The 17,361-nt window shown below is 36.2% G+C and overlaps 1 protein-coding gene across 6 annotated transcripts in view; it reads right to left on the reverse strand.

The window, feature by feature from the left end:
* The window catches only part of Akap13 (A kinase (PRKA) anchor protein 13), a 321,318-nt gene that overhangs the window by 36,729 nt on the left and 267,228 nt on the right, over positions 1-17,361 (reverse strand). For all 6 annotated transcript variants that reach the window (XM_013512533.1, XM_005381591.1, XM_013512532.1 and 3 more), the window contains 3 exons: positions 15,930-15,972; positions 14,042-14,174; positions 6,619-6,793 (listed from right to left, as the gene is read on the reverse strand). In XM_013512533.1, coding sequence (XP_013367987.1) covers positions 6,619-6,793; positions 14,042-14,174; positions 15,930-15,972 — 351 coding nt within the window. The remainder of the gene's footprint in view (positions 1-6,618; positions 6,794-14,041; positions 14,175-15,929; positions 15,973-17,361) is intronic.

Genomic DNA, 17,361 nt, shown 5'->3' on the forward strand with positions numbered 1-17,361 from the left:
AAAAAGAGCCAAACCATCTTGGCTGAAGTGCTTATAAAAGCAGTTTTCATAAGAACACTAGTAAATAAAAATGGAACAAAATGCAAGTGTTCTCCTTGAATTAGAACTGTTCAAGCTCTTCATTCACCTCTCTTTTCCCTGAATAACCATTTTTTTCTTTAATCAGTTACATGTATTTTACTATCTCATATAAGCAATTAACTCTAAATGCCAGAAAACTGTTTAAGAGCTGCTTTTCCTGATAAAATCCAAAGCAAAATCCAACCATCACTCATATTGTAAATTCTTATGTTTCCTACTTAGATTCCAGCCAATTCCAATTATAAAAAATAATTGTTTATTTTTTTAATCAAGAGAAACAACCTACCATAAAAGTATACAGAAACTGCTAACACAACAACAAAATCTCAATATCATTTTACATCTGTTTAAAGAAAACAAAAGAAAACCAATAGCAATACCCCCAAATTTGAACACAACAAATTCCTTATTCTGGAGGACTCTACCAAGCTTTCCACAAACTACACTATCTGTGGCAGGTATGAAAAGTAGCTGATTATTTTGAGGACAGCTTCACATAATAAAGAAAAAAGAACTGGAAAAATACTCCTCTCTTCCCTTCACTAAAGTCACTTAACCCTAAAGCAGGACTTCAATTTAGGCTGAAAAGAAAAAAAATCCTCTCGTGCCTCTCCTAAATTAAATTATTTTCCAATAGTCTTGACAATAAGCTTTGGGCTTTGCTTTTACTTATTCTTTTTAAATGCAGAAGCAGACTGCAAGGGAGCTATACAGATGCTTTGTGGTTTGCTATTTTTAGTATGCATGATTCTGACAATTTCCATAGTTTTTAATCTTACAGTTTCAGCACGGTCCAGGTGTAATCTAATAGCATCAGAAATGCTCATTTAAGACATTCCATCCTGTTCAATCTCTCTAGTATCTGCATGCAGATGGATATACTAAAGTGGCAGGAGACAGAAGAAAGTCAATATAAAGCATCGTAACACATCATTATGACGGGCTATACCACTGGTCTTTTTCTAAACCAGGAGTCAAGACCTGACTGAGAGTTGCCTGGGGTATGAAGTTTCTTCCAAAGGTCAATAAAACAGGCTTTCTGTTAAACAAAAAGCAAAGCTGCTTTGTTCTAAGAGCACAATGGTTTTGTAGGAGGCAGAAGACTAACTGCAGGGATGCTATACTTCCTCACTCCTGGGAAGATCCTGATCATGAGGGATGAAGGGAAAGGACAAAAGATTCTGAGTCCCAGAGTTACTCATATTTTCCACTTCCTGCCAAGATAACAGATGTGGCTTCATACATGCAAACACGCATTATAGACTCTTCCTTAGGAAGCCAGGAGAATCAGCCAATTACTTTCCCTCTTTTGGTAAGATGATCACACACTGTTCCTTCGTGTTTAGACCTCAATTTCTCCCTCTCTTTTTGTAAGAGGCATGCTGCACAGCTGCACACCCACCTTAATGCCACTACCAAATGTGGACACTATTCAATACTATTGGAGCAAATGGTACAAAGGCTGTAGCTGAAGTACTTGGCTCCTAAGATTCTGATGTGGGGCAGTTTGCAAATCAAGAATACAGTTTTGAGCCTTGCTGGCATATGAGCAACAATCAAGTGCTGAACTATTGCTTTAAGCTGATTCTTTGCCTCACTGTTTTCAGCCCCAAGTCCAAAACCAAACTCTTTTCCCCTGTTTTTGCTAAGCAGGTAGAACTAAAATATCCTGTGATGCTTGATTTCATCAACCTGTTACCATAACTCAGAGAACCACTGGCAAAGGACAGCACATCTCCCTCCACCCAACAACCCTACCAAAAGGGAACAGCCTTTAGCAACAACCAACTGCATGAAATTATGTGCTTCCAGAGCAAGCAAACTCCCCCGGACGACACTAACATTTACAGGACTAGCGGAAAAGCCCCGGTGCTTACTATAAACAGTATGAAATGAGGAGCCAGCACACTGTTTCACTGGTCTATCTTAAAATAGTCTTAAATGAAATGATATTATTATATGTGTTCAAGTACATAAAATATTTAGTATAGATTTACTTTTTGAGTTAGTTTTAATCAATGAGGCTGTCTTGATGGACTCCAAAAATGGAAATCAGAGGTACATATGACACTTTCACAACCCCTAGCATCTAATTTAATTCTGTTTATATTTAAGTGCATGATGCAGAACATTTTTTATTCACTTATATAAAACAAGTATTAGCAATTTTTAAAGAATGGTTTACTTTGTAATCCTGGTCTTCTTCAATTACTGTTCTTAAAGATTAAAGTAAAAATACAAATGGATAGGTGGGCTAATATTAAAGGTAATATGCTGATAAAATCTGATATACCCTTCTAAGGCTGTATGTTTAAAATGCAAGATTAAAACTCATGTTCTCAAACCGGGCATGATGGTTACCTTTGTTCCAGTCAACATCATACCCAAAGTAAAAACTGGATGAAATGTTGCATCACGCTTCCAGTAAACCTCGTCCTGGGGACATTGTGGGCATCATCTTCAAGAACACCTCTATCAAAGATGTCTGTAGTGGCAACGCTGCTGATAACACTGATAATGATCCACCAATGGAAGCAGATGGCCTCACTGCTCAGGTGATTATCCCGTTATCCTGTCGAATGTATTTTTAAATATGTTTGCTTTACATATACATAGCCAACTGCCAGCTATGCTTCTGTCCTGGGTTGTCAGAGAGCTCACACTGCTTCCAATTTTGCTGAGCTCAAAGAAAAGACTAGTCACTGTTGTGATAAGAAGGGAGGAAACAACCCTAAATTCTTGAAATCTGGTGATGATGCCATGGGTTTATATGGTTCCTGGTAAGGCTGTGGGTGTCGAGCTTCTCTGATTTCTCTTCTGCTTTGACTGTTGTCAGTCGCATAAAGTACACAACTGCCTTGATGTCTCCAACGCAATTGACAAGAAGGCTGCTGAAGCTAGCAAGCTTAGCAAGTCTGTCCAGAAAGCTCACCAGGCTCTATGAATATTACTCCTAATATCTACTGGTGTGAAGCGGTGGTGGAAGAATGGTTTTGGAACTGTTCACCTCAAATGCTCATTTGATAGCAAAAGACCAGTTAATGACAACACTTAAAATCTTCAAAAGGAAACGAGACTGTATGGTGAACTATTTCATTCTTTTCTTGTGAAGTATTTTTAAATTAATGGTTTTTCAAATCATTATTCTAACAGAAACAACTTAACTAAAAACCCGCCATAGGACTTTGAGCCCAATTAAAGTCTAATGAGAATAGAAACTGGTTTTAAATATATGTACATTTTTAAAAATCTGTGGAACTTCTAAATACCAGATATGGTGAAAACCACTCCCTATTAAACTTCTTAGTTACTACAGATGTGACTGAGAATTTGAGAACTTAAGTCAATACCTCTTTCATGTATTTTTTCTTAATCAGTACCAGACCCACCAAAAGTGACTTTTTGTAGGCTGCTCTGTTATCCTTGACCCACAGAAGTCTCCAACAACTATATCAGATCTGCTCGAGGGGTGGGGTGGGGTGGGGTGGGGTGAGCACACATTGTAGTGACAATCTATGGTGCCTTAGCTAAGTATGTACCATCATCTAGAGAATTCAGTAAACTTTCTACAGTGTTTAACAGAAAGAGGAATCAATAAAAAAAAATGGGCTTAGGGTGCCTGTGGTTAAAAGAGGTGGGTCCTCCTACCTACGGTGGACATTTCTGCCATGTGGCCAATGTTCTCTACAGCACAAGGAAAAGAGCTCTGGCACATATAAATGGTATAAATCTGGGGTCCAGATTTATGCATGATGAAGAATTCTCACCTAGAGCCCTGGGAGACTGCAAGCTTCTTGCTGTTTCTGGAAAGCAGTGCAATTTTTTCAGGCCCTTTATTGTGGATGTTAGCTTTCAAAGTTCTTGGTTTTATTTCAGTGTCTCAGATCCAGCTCCTACTATGTACACAACCTGTCCCTAGTTTTGAGTTCCCTCAGGGATTTTCCCTTTGGCAGATACACATATTCATTCTCTCTCTCTCTCTCTCTCTCAGACTTATGAAAGAGTTGTTCTGGGACGGCATTCTTAAGTCGGAGTCATTTGTATCTTATATAGTACACTACTGGAATGTTCCTAAATTGGGGACTTACTGTATGTTTTATAGTAGGAAGCAGGCATCCAACTGCTTTACTGAAAAAGTTCCCTGAATATCAATTCCATACTGCTCATCAAAAATATGGTATCTTGGTTTTTTTTGAGACCAGTACTCCCAAATAAAGAAAAGGCACTCTGAAGAGAAAAGACGTGCAAAATAATCATTTTAGAGAATGAGCTGAGAAGTTTACAGCCCTCTCTTCCTTCTCTCCTGATTGACTGATGCTGGCGATAGAACTCAGGGCCTTCAGTGAGCTAGGCATATACTCCTCCACTGTGCTACAGTCCTAGCTTGAACAGCTGTCATTTAGATTCACTTCTTAAAAGACAAGTAATATACACACAGACACCGTCCTTAACCATTATGCTAGGCAGCCTCACTTTATATGTGATACTAGTGGGTTCTTGAGGGGGGAAGGGGAATTCCTTGCTGAAGTGGGCTAGGGAAGCACAGCTGGGATCCTCCTCTACATTTGCTCATTTTCATTATGTTGAGATGAATGGCAACACATAGGCACCTGTTAAGTGGGCTTACAGATTATATTATTTGCTTTAAACTAAGAGAGCTGTAAAAATTCCATAAAGAAGCCATGAATCAAAAACAATATTAACCATAATAATAATCAGAAAACAATAAAATGGCAAATCTGAGGGCTTCTATTCTTAGAATTAGCTCTTTAGTAGGAAGACTCATGAAACTTTTACATTAAATATATATTCCCTGTGTGAATATGCTAAATATATTTTTAGCTTAGATGAACATGTGATAAGAGTGCTTGATGACTTCTGCTCTATGGAACTAAGTTATTCCAGTGCTGAGAAACAAGCTCAATAACTAAAGTGCAGACTTTTCACTGGTGTCCTAGAAAAAAGTTCTACAGAACCTGAGTTCCTAAGTAAAAAAAAACCTCTTGCTCCCTTTAGGTTACCTGAAACTTACTAACATGTGGCGAAACTCCCAATTTTCTTGTAAGTTACACATAAAGGACAATGTTAATATGTTTGATTTCTGCATCCAGGGATGTACAAAGACTTAGATAAGCACTTCCACGTTTCTTTGTATTTTATAAACAGGACAGCAAAACAAATAGGAGTGTAGACTATTTTTGGGCTATATCCATAAAAACAATTTTATGAGAACATGTATGACAAAGTCAGTCATTTAAAAATGTCTCAAGAATCACAGCATACACAATACAGACTGTAGGTTCACTGCTAGCTGTAACTTCTCTTCCACTCAAGAAAGCAAGTGAGCGGAAATTATTATAGAAGCAAATTTGAATCTGCTGAAATAAAACTTTTTTAAAAATCCCTAATTTTAGTCAGTTAGTTTTAGTCACAAATTACTTGAGATTACTCAACACAAATGACTGAAAACAAGATGTCATGGCATCATCAACTGGGACTTACTCCTCAGAGTCTGAACTAGTCACTACAGTGTCTGCGCTGGTTACAGGTATAGTACGATACTCAGTCATCTTAACCTTCTTGGACTAGTCTGCTCCAGAGTGCCTGGATTTCCAGACTGGTCACCTCTGACCAAAGCAGCCTCCTTCATTCACCTTGGTATTTGCTACAAAAATATTACTATTTTTACAGTGACAAAATTTTGATTTTTATTGTCTTGGAATTTATTTGCAAATTATAGTACATGTGCCAAATCTGGATCACCACATATTTTGCACACTTCATGATCTATGAATGGCTTTTACATTTTAAATGGTTGAAAAAAATAAGACTAATAATACATGACACACAAAGATTTTATGAAATCCAAATTTCAACGTCCACAAATGCAAGTTTTATAGGAATAAAATCATACTCCTCGATTTATGTCTTTATGGCCACTTCTGCACTGCAACTGCAGAATTCAGAAGCTGTGACAGACCAGCTAGCCCAAAGGCTGAAAATATTTGTTATCTAAGTCCTCTACAGAGAAAGTTAACTGACTCTCACTTAAGAGTATCTTATCAAAGCTAGGAACTCCAGTTAACTGACTGGCTTGTATGGTGGTTGCAAGCAGGTCAAAGATGGGTCAACATGGAACCTCTCTGTACAAGAAGGTACCCTCCCTCGCCAGGCACCACACCTTAATGTCTGTAAGTGCCTCAATCATATAGCAGAAGGCTAGATTTAAAAATAAGTATACTTGATCTGACAAGAGACTGCTGGGCACCATAAGGTTTGAGGTTATGATGCTCACATAGACTTCTGGAATAAAGGGTGGCTCATGGGCAACAGAACACCATATTTCAAACTGTCTGAAAAAATTATAGGCTGTATGTATGTATCTAGAGTTAATTTCATCAAATGCTTGATGAAAATATAAACACAACTACTTCTCTACATATATGAGGAACAGATGAGCGATAGGGTGGACAGGAAACTAGAAACCAACTTTCCTCAGCCAGGCTCATGTAAGAGAGGAAGAAGCATGACTCTTACTTGCACAAGTGTAGGCGTCTTTGTTGGTGAAAGGTTTCATACAATGGGTACAGCTGATAGGACCCACAACAGGAATGGAACTGAAAGTGTGCCCGTTGACAGCCTTCTTGTCTTTCTCCTTCTCTTTAGAATCTTTGTCCTTCTCCTTAATTTTCTCTTTCTCTTTCTCTTTTTCCTGCCAAACAAAAGAATCAACAGTTAATTGAACACTGGAAGGCCTGTTCTTTACCTGAATATCCAGATGGCATGTAGTCAACAGTGATTGATGAATCTTTTGGACAAAAGTGAAGCACAACGTTCAGGCAAACTTTTTATTATTAACTTATGACTAGCAAGCTACATTAGAAAAATGATACAAAAACTAGACAGAATACACAGTTCTGCAGTGGCTCATTCAGGGCTTATTTATACCGAAAGACACAATGCTCCAAGAGCAACACTGGGAAGAGGCCTGAGGTGTTAGGTAAGGAGTATTTTCCATAAGCTACAGCACAGTCCACTTATGTAGAAAATAAGGAGTTTCAGGTCAACTGTAGGCAGAGAGCAGAATGTTCAAACTGGAAAGAAGAGATGGTTGTGAAGAAGAGGACAAAATAATTGCATCGTGGTTAAAAATTTGGACAGTGGAGCTAGGCTCAGGTTCAAATCTAAGCTCTGCTACTACTACATATCAATGGGCCGGTTAATGTCTAGGTCTCAGCTTCCTTATTTGAAAAGTAAGAAAGTGGCCCTTTTCATATATGCATGCATATATGAAACACATATATACACATGTGTAAAACACATATATACACATTATACACTCAATTAAAATATGCATTTATTTTTAAAAATTAAGTGAGATAGATGGAAGAAAGGGAGAGGAAGAGAAGGAAAAGTAGAAGTAAAAAGAATTAAAATGTGTTATGTACATGTATCAAATCCCTAAGATTAACATAATCATTATGTACTGCAAACATGCACTAAAATTTAATTACATGAAATACATGTAAAGCATGTTACAGAGTGCCTGCCACATAGTGAGTAAGCAATACCATTCAAGAATAGCTATTACAGTAATTATTCCAGCCTCATTGAAAATAAGTTTCATTAGATTACTGCTCTCCTAACCCAAAAGATAAGTATCTTTCCCTGTAATGATGGAAAAGAAATTTTGATTTGAAGATGGAGAAAAGAAAACTAAGGAGTAGCAAAAGGGCACTGGTGCCAAGCAGGGAGGATAGGAAGTGTGAAAAAGAGAGGAAGAAGTCTTGTTGGTATTTTTTCTAAACTACCTTCTTTCTCCCCTCAAACTAGTTCCATAATGGTAACTTCAAGAAAATGGGGACACACAGAAAGGAAGTCCCATGGCCTAGACACTAACTCTTCTGCACCAAGGCCCAGAAAGTTAAGAAAAATAGGCAGTGTCTCTGGTTTAAAGGGACCAGGATTCCCAAGACTTGTTCTCTGCTTTCTACTGCAAAGCTCCCTACTTTTCTGGTAGTCTTCCCTCACCTGTCCAAAGGAAACAGGAAACTGACATTCATGAATATTTAGTATGTGCCCTGCCAACTGGGTGCATGCTAGTGACTGAGCAGACTAGTGCTGTGCCATGTACTAGGCAAAGCTCCAGGACACTGGCTGGCACAGAAGTGACTGAACCCAGTGGGAAAGGTGTCCAGGATTGGGAGTAAGGAGCTCTGGGTATCGGGCTTCTTCGTATGTCACCTAAAAACCCTACAGGAATGCCTGAACACTTTGGAGACAGACCAAAAGAAGAGTGCTTTCATATGGCACCACACTTTTATCTCAGAGAGGTTTATCAAAGCTTATACAAGCATGAAAAGGAGTGAAAAGGAATTTAAACCTGAAAAAGTTGAAGAAATATCTAAGAGTGCTAGATCCTTATGTAAATTATCTAAAAAAGTCAGGGATACTTAAGTGGCCAGGCCCGTGGGGATAACACTCTTCAGAAAGGATTCTTTGAAAGAACTGTTTGGCAAAGAACTTGGCTAGCTAATCAAAATCTAACAATTTCGTTTCAAACCAACTGGACTACAAAGAACCACAATAGAGGTTTAAGTGTTTCAGGTTTTGCCACACACTATTGTTATAACCTAGAAAAGTATCTGGAAAATGGTATTTCAAAGTTAGTGATCATGACACTACTTGATACCTTACATTTTAAGTTAATACCTTTTTTACAGATTATTTCATATGATTCAGTAACTCTAAACTGGGAAAGCCAGGTATTATGCTTCCAATTTTTTTTTTTAGCTAGCTAAATTCTGAATGGTTACTGTGTGTCAGACATGGTAATAAGCAATTTGTAAGAATTTTCTAACAACTCAATGAATTAAGTACTAGTTATCTCCACTTTACATCTGAGGAAAGTGAGGCTTAGAGATGTTTAAAAATACCCTTGAGGCCACCCACCAACAATGCTCGATCTAGAATTAACATCCAGATCTGGTTGGCCAACTCAACTCTCAGTCCCTGTGACACTGCAGTGCACAGGCAAGAGAACACAAAGCATTTTCTGTGAAAAACCTATCCACTCTACTGAAATGGTAAATACTTCCTAAAATGTAAGATTCATGTGAAGTCCTCTGTTTATAGAAAACTACATATAAAAATCTAAGAGCCATAGTGCTCTAGTCTGGAACTATACAGAATATTAAGAGAGGAAGGGAGAAAAGCAAACTTCACTTTACAAAACAGGAAACTGTTCAAAGTGAAAATCAGTTAACTGCTAACATACATAAAACTCCAACAGAAATCAATAAAAATCCGAGTTTTTCAAAAAAACCTCTTTATTTCCACTAAATTTTCCTGCAGGCTTCTCTATGTATAAAATTTTAAACTAAAAAGCATCTGCCTTTTTTGCTTAAGGAGGCTAAAAGTATGCTCCAATAGTCAAAAAAGCTACAACTCGCTAATTCTTCCACACTCTGCAATGCTCTTCATATCTGAATAAATAATTTCATCATCCCCTGCAACAATCCAAAATAGTTCTTCCAAAGACAAAACAAAGTAACAAACCAATTATACCGCTCTTTCTGTTTTTATCAGATTTCAGTGCTTTAGAAAAGTCAGGCTCTTACCTGCCCATACTTTTGTCCTGGGAATCTCACTGTTATCAGGGGTACTTCAGGAAGTCGACCCCATTTAACCGACATGATGCAGCCCCCATGCCAGGAAATGTGCTCTCACAGAAGGAGGGGCTCATGCGGGCAGGGCAGAGCACAACAGCTTTGAGCTGCCATTAGTGAAACCATAAGAGGAAGCCAGAGACTGGTTGAGAAAGGGAAGGAGGGAGGGCTGAGGCTGCTGGTTTCCTTAAGATAGCTTTTTATCCCTTCAGACAAGCTTAACTATTTGAATGCTGCTGGTAAAACTACTCTAGTTATAAAAGACCAGGGAATTAAACGAAGCAAAATCCAGTGTCTGTGGACAGTACTTACACTGCAATATGGAAACTCAGTAATAAATGGAACATATCTTTCCTGTTTAAAAACAAACTTCAAATTTTACAAAAAGCAGAACCTTTTAGGAAATTTTCAAAATTAAAGTTGCCAATGAAAAACTTGTATTTGATTGTTTTCTGAAGTTTCATTTGTCCATGGTTAGTACTTGCAAAAATTCTTTAACAATGTACTGTGGGAACAGATTCGAACAGCATTTATAAAGGAAAGATACTGGCAACATGTACCCTAGAATCTAATAATGAAAATGATTTTTCATTTTCCCAATCCTACGCTTAAAGTGAATTACACTGAAAAATCACAATACTCTGGACCACTGTGAAAACACAGCAAGACTAACAACTATCCTGGTACAGATCTTTAAACAAAGATATAAGAAAATCATATTTAATACTGACCTAACCTTTTACAAACACTAATGTACTCTAGTTGGTACCTTTGAAACATTAATGGGCATAGTTCTTTTTCATACAAACCACAGAAACTAGGCATTGGAGTTCAACGTACTGCTATAAATTCACATAATAATCTACTTTGAGTCAGAATGTTTGGTCTAAAACATTTCTAAACATCCTCTGATTGTGCACGAAAAGAGGAAAGCTTAGTAGAGAAAAAGAAAACCAGTGTGATAGGATGGTTTAAAGAGGGTTACTTCACTCTCTTTATGAACTTGAACCTTACATAAGTATTTGAATACTTTTAACAACCAAACCTAATTAGTGAGAAACAGTACTACTTCTCAAAGACAAAAGCAGAAACTGTCAGTCTTCCTGTTGTACTTCCTGTTTAGGCTCTACCCATCTCAGAAATAGTCAATACATTTATCTAATAACTCACACCAGTTATTGATGCCTCTTAAATATGCCCATGTTAGGGACTGGTAACTAAATTTCTTACATAAAAACTACATATCCACATACCCAAGTACCTCCCCGTCTGTCTGCAAAATGTATTACCAAGTATGTGAACCATTTGCTACCTCATGGCTGACTCCTGGCTCCTTTGAGTATTATCCAAGAACTGTTTATGACCACAATTTAACATACAGAATGTAGTAAGTTTAGGTTAGTAGCTATAAGCTGTCTGTATCAGTATATATACCATGCATGAGAAAACAGGAAATTTCCAAATCACCCTAAGATAAAAATTATAGTTGTTCTTTTAATATGGTAATATAATAATTCAGTAAATGCTTAAATTTTTTCTTTTCAGAAAATAGGCAGGGTTACATTATCGTATAGATGAATAAAACAGATTAGATGGGCTCTGATAGCATAATTTAAAAATAAAAAGTGAAAATTTATCATCTTCATAGAAAAATCAATGCTGACATCTCTACTAGCACTTTTAAATTTTAGTATTATGATTAAGAAAAAGTAGAATTAGTATTATCATGCTAAAGATTTGAAATTCATCTATATTTGTTATCATTTACAAAATAAACTGCTTCTAAATGTTAAAGCTGCATTATGCATTCACAGCATAGTAAGACGGTTATTTATTCTGTGTTATCAAAAAATAAAGTGAATCTTCTTTTTATGGTTTTAAATTCATTACAGTAAAAGATTCTGATAGTGTGAAATGGAGTACAATCTAAGACTATGGATTAGTAATTTTTTGAGTTTCCATAGCAAAAGGCAGCACAGTCTCAAAGATCAAATCTTGAAGCCGAGACTGAAAGAGGAACCAGTCTCAATTGCAAGAGTGCTTTCATTTCGACAAAGGAGATGATCTGAGGCAAAAGTTTAACTGGTAACTTCAATATGGCCAGTGACAACAGATACCCCTTTAAAATAAATTCTCATCCAATTTCTACATAACTCTACTCCTCTGAGAATGGGCAGGGTAGAACATCGGTTAAGAGTAAGCACAAAATGTGAAGTGCTATTTGCTAGAATTCAAAAGGGGTACTCAAATACTGTCAAGTTCTATGATTGAACCTAATTCTTTGGGTTCTGATTTATAAAATAAAGAGGCTGGCATAAGACTTTTTTAGGTAAAAGATCAGGTTCTAATTTCTAAGTTTACTTTTTCTTTGTTTTTTTTTTTTTTTTCCCATGAATTTATGTATTACCTCATAAACAAGGTCAGTGGTGTATTTACTGTCTTGAAAGTCCATTTATTGGGGAGATGGATATAAGTAAGAATCTCCACTTATTTATTTGCCTTTCACTTAAGTTTGTTTAATGACAGTTTAAGAACCTAACGAAACCAAACCAAAATAAAAACAAAAAAATCTGAAACCATCCTAAATAGATCTCAAAAGTTTACAAGGTTAAGACTGAGATTATAGAAATCACTCAGTAATATCTGGCTATTTATACTGACCTTTGTAAGAAGTCTCTCTTGCTTTCCTCTGTCCAAGTGTGAATAAGTAAAATACATTAGGTTCTATTTTAAGCCTTGCTGTCAGTAAGAACACTGGTAAGCATTCTATCTTCTCTGACTTAAGTTTTTTAAAAGTTATAAAATAAAGCTAACTACAAAGTTCATAGTTAAGTAAGTGCTTATGATAGAAATGATTTGCTAGACTCCTTCCACCTTTTCCTGACTGCCTACTCTCTCTGTATTTTGCAGTTGGGCAAGAGAAGTGAAGAGAAAACACAATTCAGGTGGTGAGTTTTGTGGCTACTTAGCGGAGGGCATGAAAGGCTCAGGAGGAAGTGTACTTTTCTTGAGGGTCTATGTTTGTTTATTCTTATTTCTAAGAATGTATATATGCACATGTTTGTATGTAAGTGTATTTAAATATACAAATATATATATATAAATATATTTATATATACATTGCACATAATATGCACCATAATTCCTTGCAAAATGCCTTAATTCAAATTTTTATTATTTCTTTATCATGTCAAAGGTTTTGTGGGTAGGTGAAAGAAATACAGGGGAAGTGGGAGGTACAAAGTTTCTCCCCACTGATTTGAAAATGCTGAGATTATTTATCTCCATAGAATTTATTACAGATTATTTTTAATTTTTTTTGACATTTTGAAGATTCCTATAATGAACATGCAAAAACTAGGTTTAAAAAGCTAGTTTAAATATTGTAATCTAGTAGGAGGACTAAATAGGATATATTCTAAGTGTTCTTAATTAGAAATACATCTAAGCCAGGCATGATAGCACATGCCTGTAATTCCAGCTAGTAGGGAAGCTAAGGCAGGAGGAGTGCAAGTTTGAAGTCAGCCTAAGTAATTTAGCCCTATCTCAAAACTAAAATGGATTGGGGATATAGTTTAGTAATTCTTGTGTTGAATCCCCAATACTGCAAAATCAAAACAAACAAAACCCTCAGACTGAACAAAAAATTCAAATTGAATTAGTCTTTAAAAACTTTTATAGGGGCTGGGGGTTTAGCTCAGCGGCAAAAGCGCCTGCCTGGCAAGCGCAAGGTCGTGAGTTCGGTTCCCGGTACCGGAGAAAAACCAAAAACCAAAAAAAAAAAAAAAAAAAAAAAAAAAAAAAAAAAAAAAAAAAAAAAACAAAAAAACTTTTATAATTTTCTGTGGGATAATTTTCTTTTCCCAAACCAAAATACTACAAATATTGCTTAATTTCCTGATCTCAGCATAAAACCATTCCACTGAATTTCAAATCTGATTTACTGACTTAAGCACTGTGGCAGAGCGTGGACCAGAAACCAAAGAGATCTGGGTGTGAACCTCTTCTCCATAGGTTAATTTACCTCATGCCTACCTTGCTGAGTAACTGAAGAGAAATACTGATATATGAAGGCTCTTGGCATAGAATAAAAACAGTGAACATCAGTACCTATGTTTTTATTACTGGTATTTTTCTTCAAATAGTAGCCTATTTCTAAGTGTGCCCTGGATTTGTTTTCATTTATGTTCTCATTATTAACTTCATGGGAGGGGGTTATACACTGGTCATGCACAAGTTTACTAGTGATGGACTGAGGTGGTCACACAAGGACTGTCCACAGTAATACTTACTTTGCTCTTCTTACTACTGGACATTTTATTCCTGATGTAGCTGAATGTACGACTGACTTTTGTTCCACTCTTCCCTTCAAAATCTTTCTTGGAGGGGCTTTGTGGCAGGAAATTATAGTTCTCCTCTGTTATACTAAATAAAAATAAGAAGACATTTTCAAAAAAAGGACTATAGAAGTTAAACGGGAAGCAGTGTAAGAGACAGACAAGCTGCTTAATCATTTTATTTATATAATATCAAAGAACAGAGCATGCCCCATGCTCACATTATAAACACCTGGTTAAGTTTTCTTAAAGCAGCCATTAATGCTTTGATTATGGAATTTGGGCATAGTCGTGTATAGCAGTAATCTAGCACTCTGGGAGGCTGCAGCAGGAGGATCATAAACTCAAGAGCCCCGCCCGGGCAACGTAGCAAGACCCTGCCTTAAAGTTTAAAAAAAAGTACTACAGCTGGAAGGCCCTGTATCCAGTTCCCAGAACAAAACAAAACCAAAACACAGCAACAAACCAAAAAGACCACCACCACTCTAACAAAACCCCTGAAGTTTTAGTTACAGATTTTTAAGTAACTGATTATCAAAGAGCCTATTATTCATTATTTTACCTGAAATGTCTTAAATCTAAAATAGCATGCCTACCAACTTCTTTGCAAAAAATTGGTGCATGACAGGGAATCCATATACGTACTGGAACAGGAGGGTACTTGTTAATAAGGGTTGCAAACCAAGGAATCTTCTGACTGGTTGTATATCCAATTCTTTAATAGCAGAGGTTACACAACTTTTCTAGCTTTATAGTATACTGGACAATCAAGACTGTGGACTTGTCCATGAACTATGAGTAATTTTAGGAGGGAATATACTAGCAGGCAGATTTCAGGAAGGTAGTAGAGAGTTTCATTTCGAGAGTTTTCCAGAGATCCAGATGTACTGATCCACTTGTTCAGGAAGCCTACGTCAAATCTAAGTTCATCTGAGACAGGTACACTGTGACCTTTAGGGATCCTTCAATAGTTGATTTTCTTAAAGAATATGGGACATTTAAATAAATAATGGAAAAAGAATCCATTTATACTATTTTGCTTAGGTATTTACTTAGAATAATTACTTAGGGCTTTCCCTGAAGTAGTGCAGGCTTCTGTGAGGGCAAGCAGCAGCAGAACCATAAGGGTTCTCTTCAACAGCTGAAGTCTATTTATGTAAGTGTTTACAAAACAAAGTACTCCTTTAAGACAAAAGGGAAGTTGTACAAAAACCATTGCTCTAGACAGGAACAAAAAAGACATGAAGGCAGTGCAAACAAAAACACTCATTGAGAAGCTTCTGGATCACTAAGTAACTAAAATTATTCAATTACTTAGAACTGTACATCATATACAGATATACAAAAGACATAGCCATTTTTTTTTATTGTTGTGGTGGTGGTGCTGGGAACTGAATTCAGCGCCTTGCACATGCTAGACAAGTACTGCAGCAAATGTGGAATCACACTTCTAGCCCAAGAACACAGTCTAAAAGATTAAAGTAAAAAGGTAATACATAAAAATTATGAAACAAATGCTGTTAGATTTAGGAATGAAAAATTCGAACAAGTAAAGCACACATAAATTTATATAGTCAAATATAAATATACTTTTACATAAATAAACACAAATAATCTTTATCATGAGAAATAGTATAAAGAATCAAAGTGAAAACTACTGCATGTACTAATTTAAAAAATACAGTCTCCAATACAAAGCCTTTGATAATTACTCCAAATTTATCACTCAAGGAAGAACCTAATGAGCTCATGTAACTCAGTTTACTTAATTAAATGCCGTAACATAGCTTGGATTTCCTTTATATCATTTTGGGAAAATGAACAACAAAATAAACAGTATTACCTTTCAGTCAGATTAGCACTGGTGTTGTGGAAAGGCCGTGAATCTAGAAAATAAAAAAAAAGCAAAGAAACAGTTGAAACAAAAGGATTTTACTGATGATAGGTTGAACCCTTAAACATTTATGGCACTGCAAAAGCAAAAATAATGTTTGAAAGTCAGTGAGTGGTGCCTCCTTCTTCAAAAGATTTGGAAAAAGAAGAATCAAAGCTTTCAAATTAGAATAGCGGTACACAGTGAATTTCCCATGAAGAAGTAAATTCCATCTAGGACTCAAATTAATTGCAAAAGGCCAACATCAATATTGTTTTCAAATGCTTTAATACACATGAAGCCTGTTTAATTTCTATTCTTAGCAATGTTCAGTTTTCACAGGCTATTTTTCTGAGATGCCACAGGAAGAATATAAATAAGAAAGTGAGTGCAATATTTTTCCCTGCTAAACATGCTTTCATATATGTCTGTATTAAAAATTTAGTACTATCTGACATTTTCCTAAGAATTCCTAGCAACAGATTAGCACACAGAAAACAGAATTAGAATTGGCTTAAAATATCGGGTCTGTGACGAATTTAGGGTAAAATATCTCAATTTCAGTCCCTTATCCATGAAACGAGGTAGATACAACAGTGGTGAGCTCATTTCCAGGTAGGCAGTAATAAGATGAACGGGGCAGGGGCATTCTTCCTCCAACCCTAATGAAAAGATTGCAAGTGGATGCATTAAAATTCTAAGGTTAAATCAGACAGTAGGGCAATACACACACACAAAATAGAAGGAAAAGTATTGTTATTTTGATTTATTACACATTAATTACATTTGAACAGCTCAGGGCTTAGGTAGGAGCAAGGCCTCAATTACAAAATGATGAATGACTTTCAATTTTTAGTGATATTAAGTATAGAAATACTTTCCATGTATATTGAAGGTGGGAATAGCTTGCTCAGTATAATGTGGACAGAATATCTCTTTCCCTTTGAGACTGATTTTAAAATCTCAGAAATTACTGTGAAACTTTAACCTGATACAGATTTGAAAATGTTTTCCCAACCAGATTTCCAGCCCTGCAAACATTCTAAACTCTCAGTCTGGGGTAGATTTTAAACAGAAATGCAAAATTGTTATTACTGCTAAGAAATTAGTCAACAAGTAGAAATAACGCATAAGAAGCTTTAAAAGAAAATCTAAATATTCAAAAGACTGCCTTGTGTGATATTCCCTACTTTTGGGATTCTTCTATTTCACTTGTTACACATGGCTAAAAACACTCAAGCAAGAGGGAAAGATCAGCAGGGTAAGAATCTCTGAGATCCATCCCCAGTTGTATACGATCTGGGTGTGAAACTACCAACATTTTAACCTCATAATGCCTTAGCTTAGTTAGCTTAAAGAAGCAAAAATCAAGATGATAGCTTAAATCAGTGGCTTTAAAACT

The sequence above is a fragment of the Chinchilla lanigera genome, unplaced genomic scaffold (assembly GCF_000276665.1).
Source record: "Chinchilla lanigera isolate Chin_1 unplaced genomic scaffold, ChiLan1.0 scaffold00015, whole genome shotgun sequence".
In the NCBI taxonomy this organism is placed as follows: Eukaryota; Metazoa; Chordata; class Mammalia; order Rodentia; family Chinchillidae; genus Chinchilla; species Chinchilla lanigera.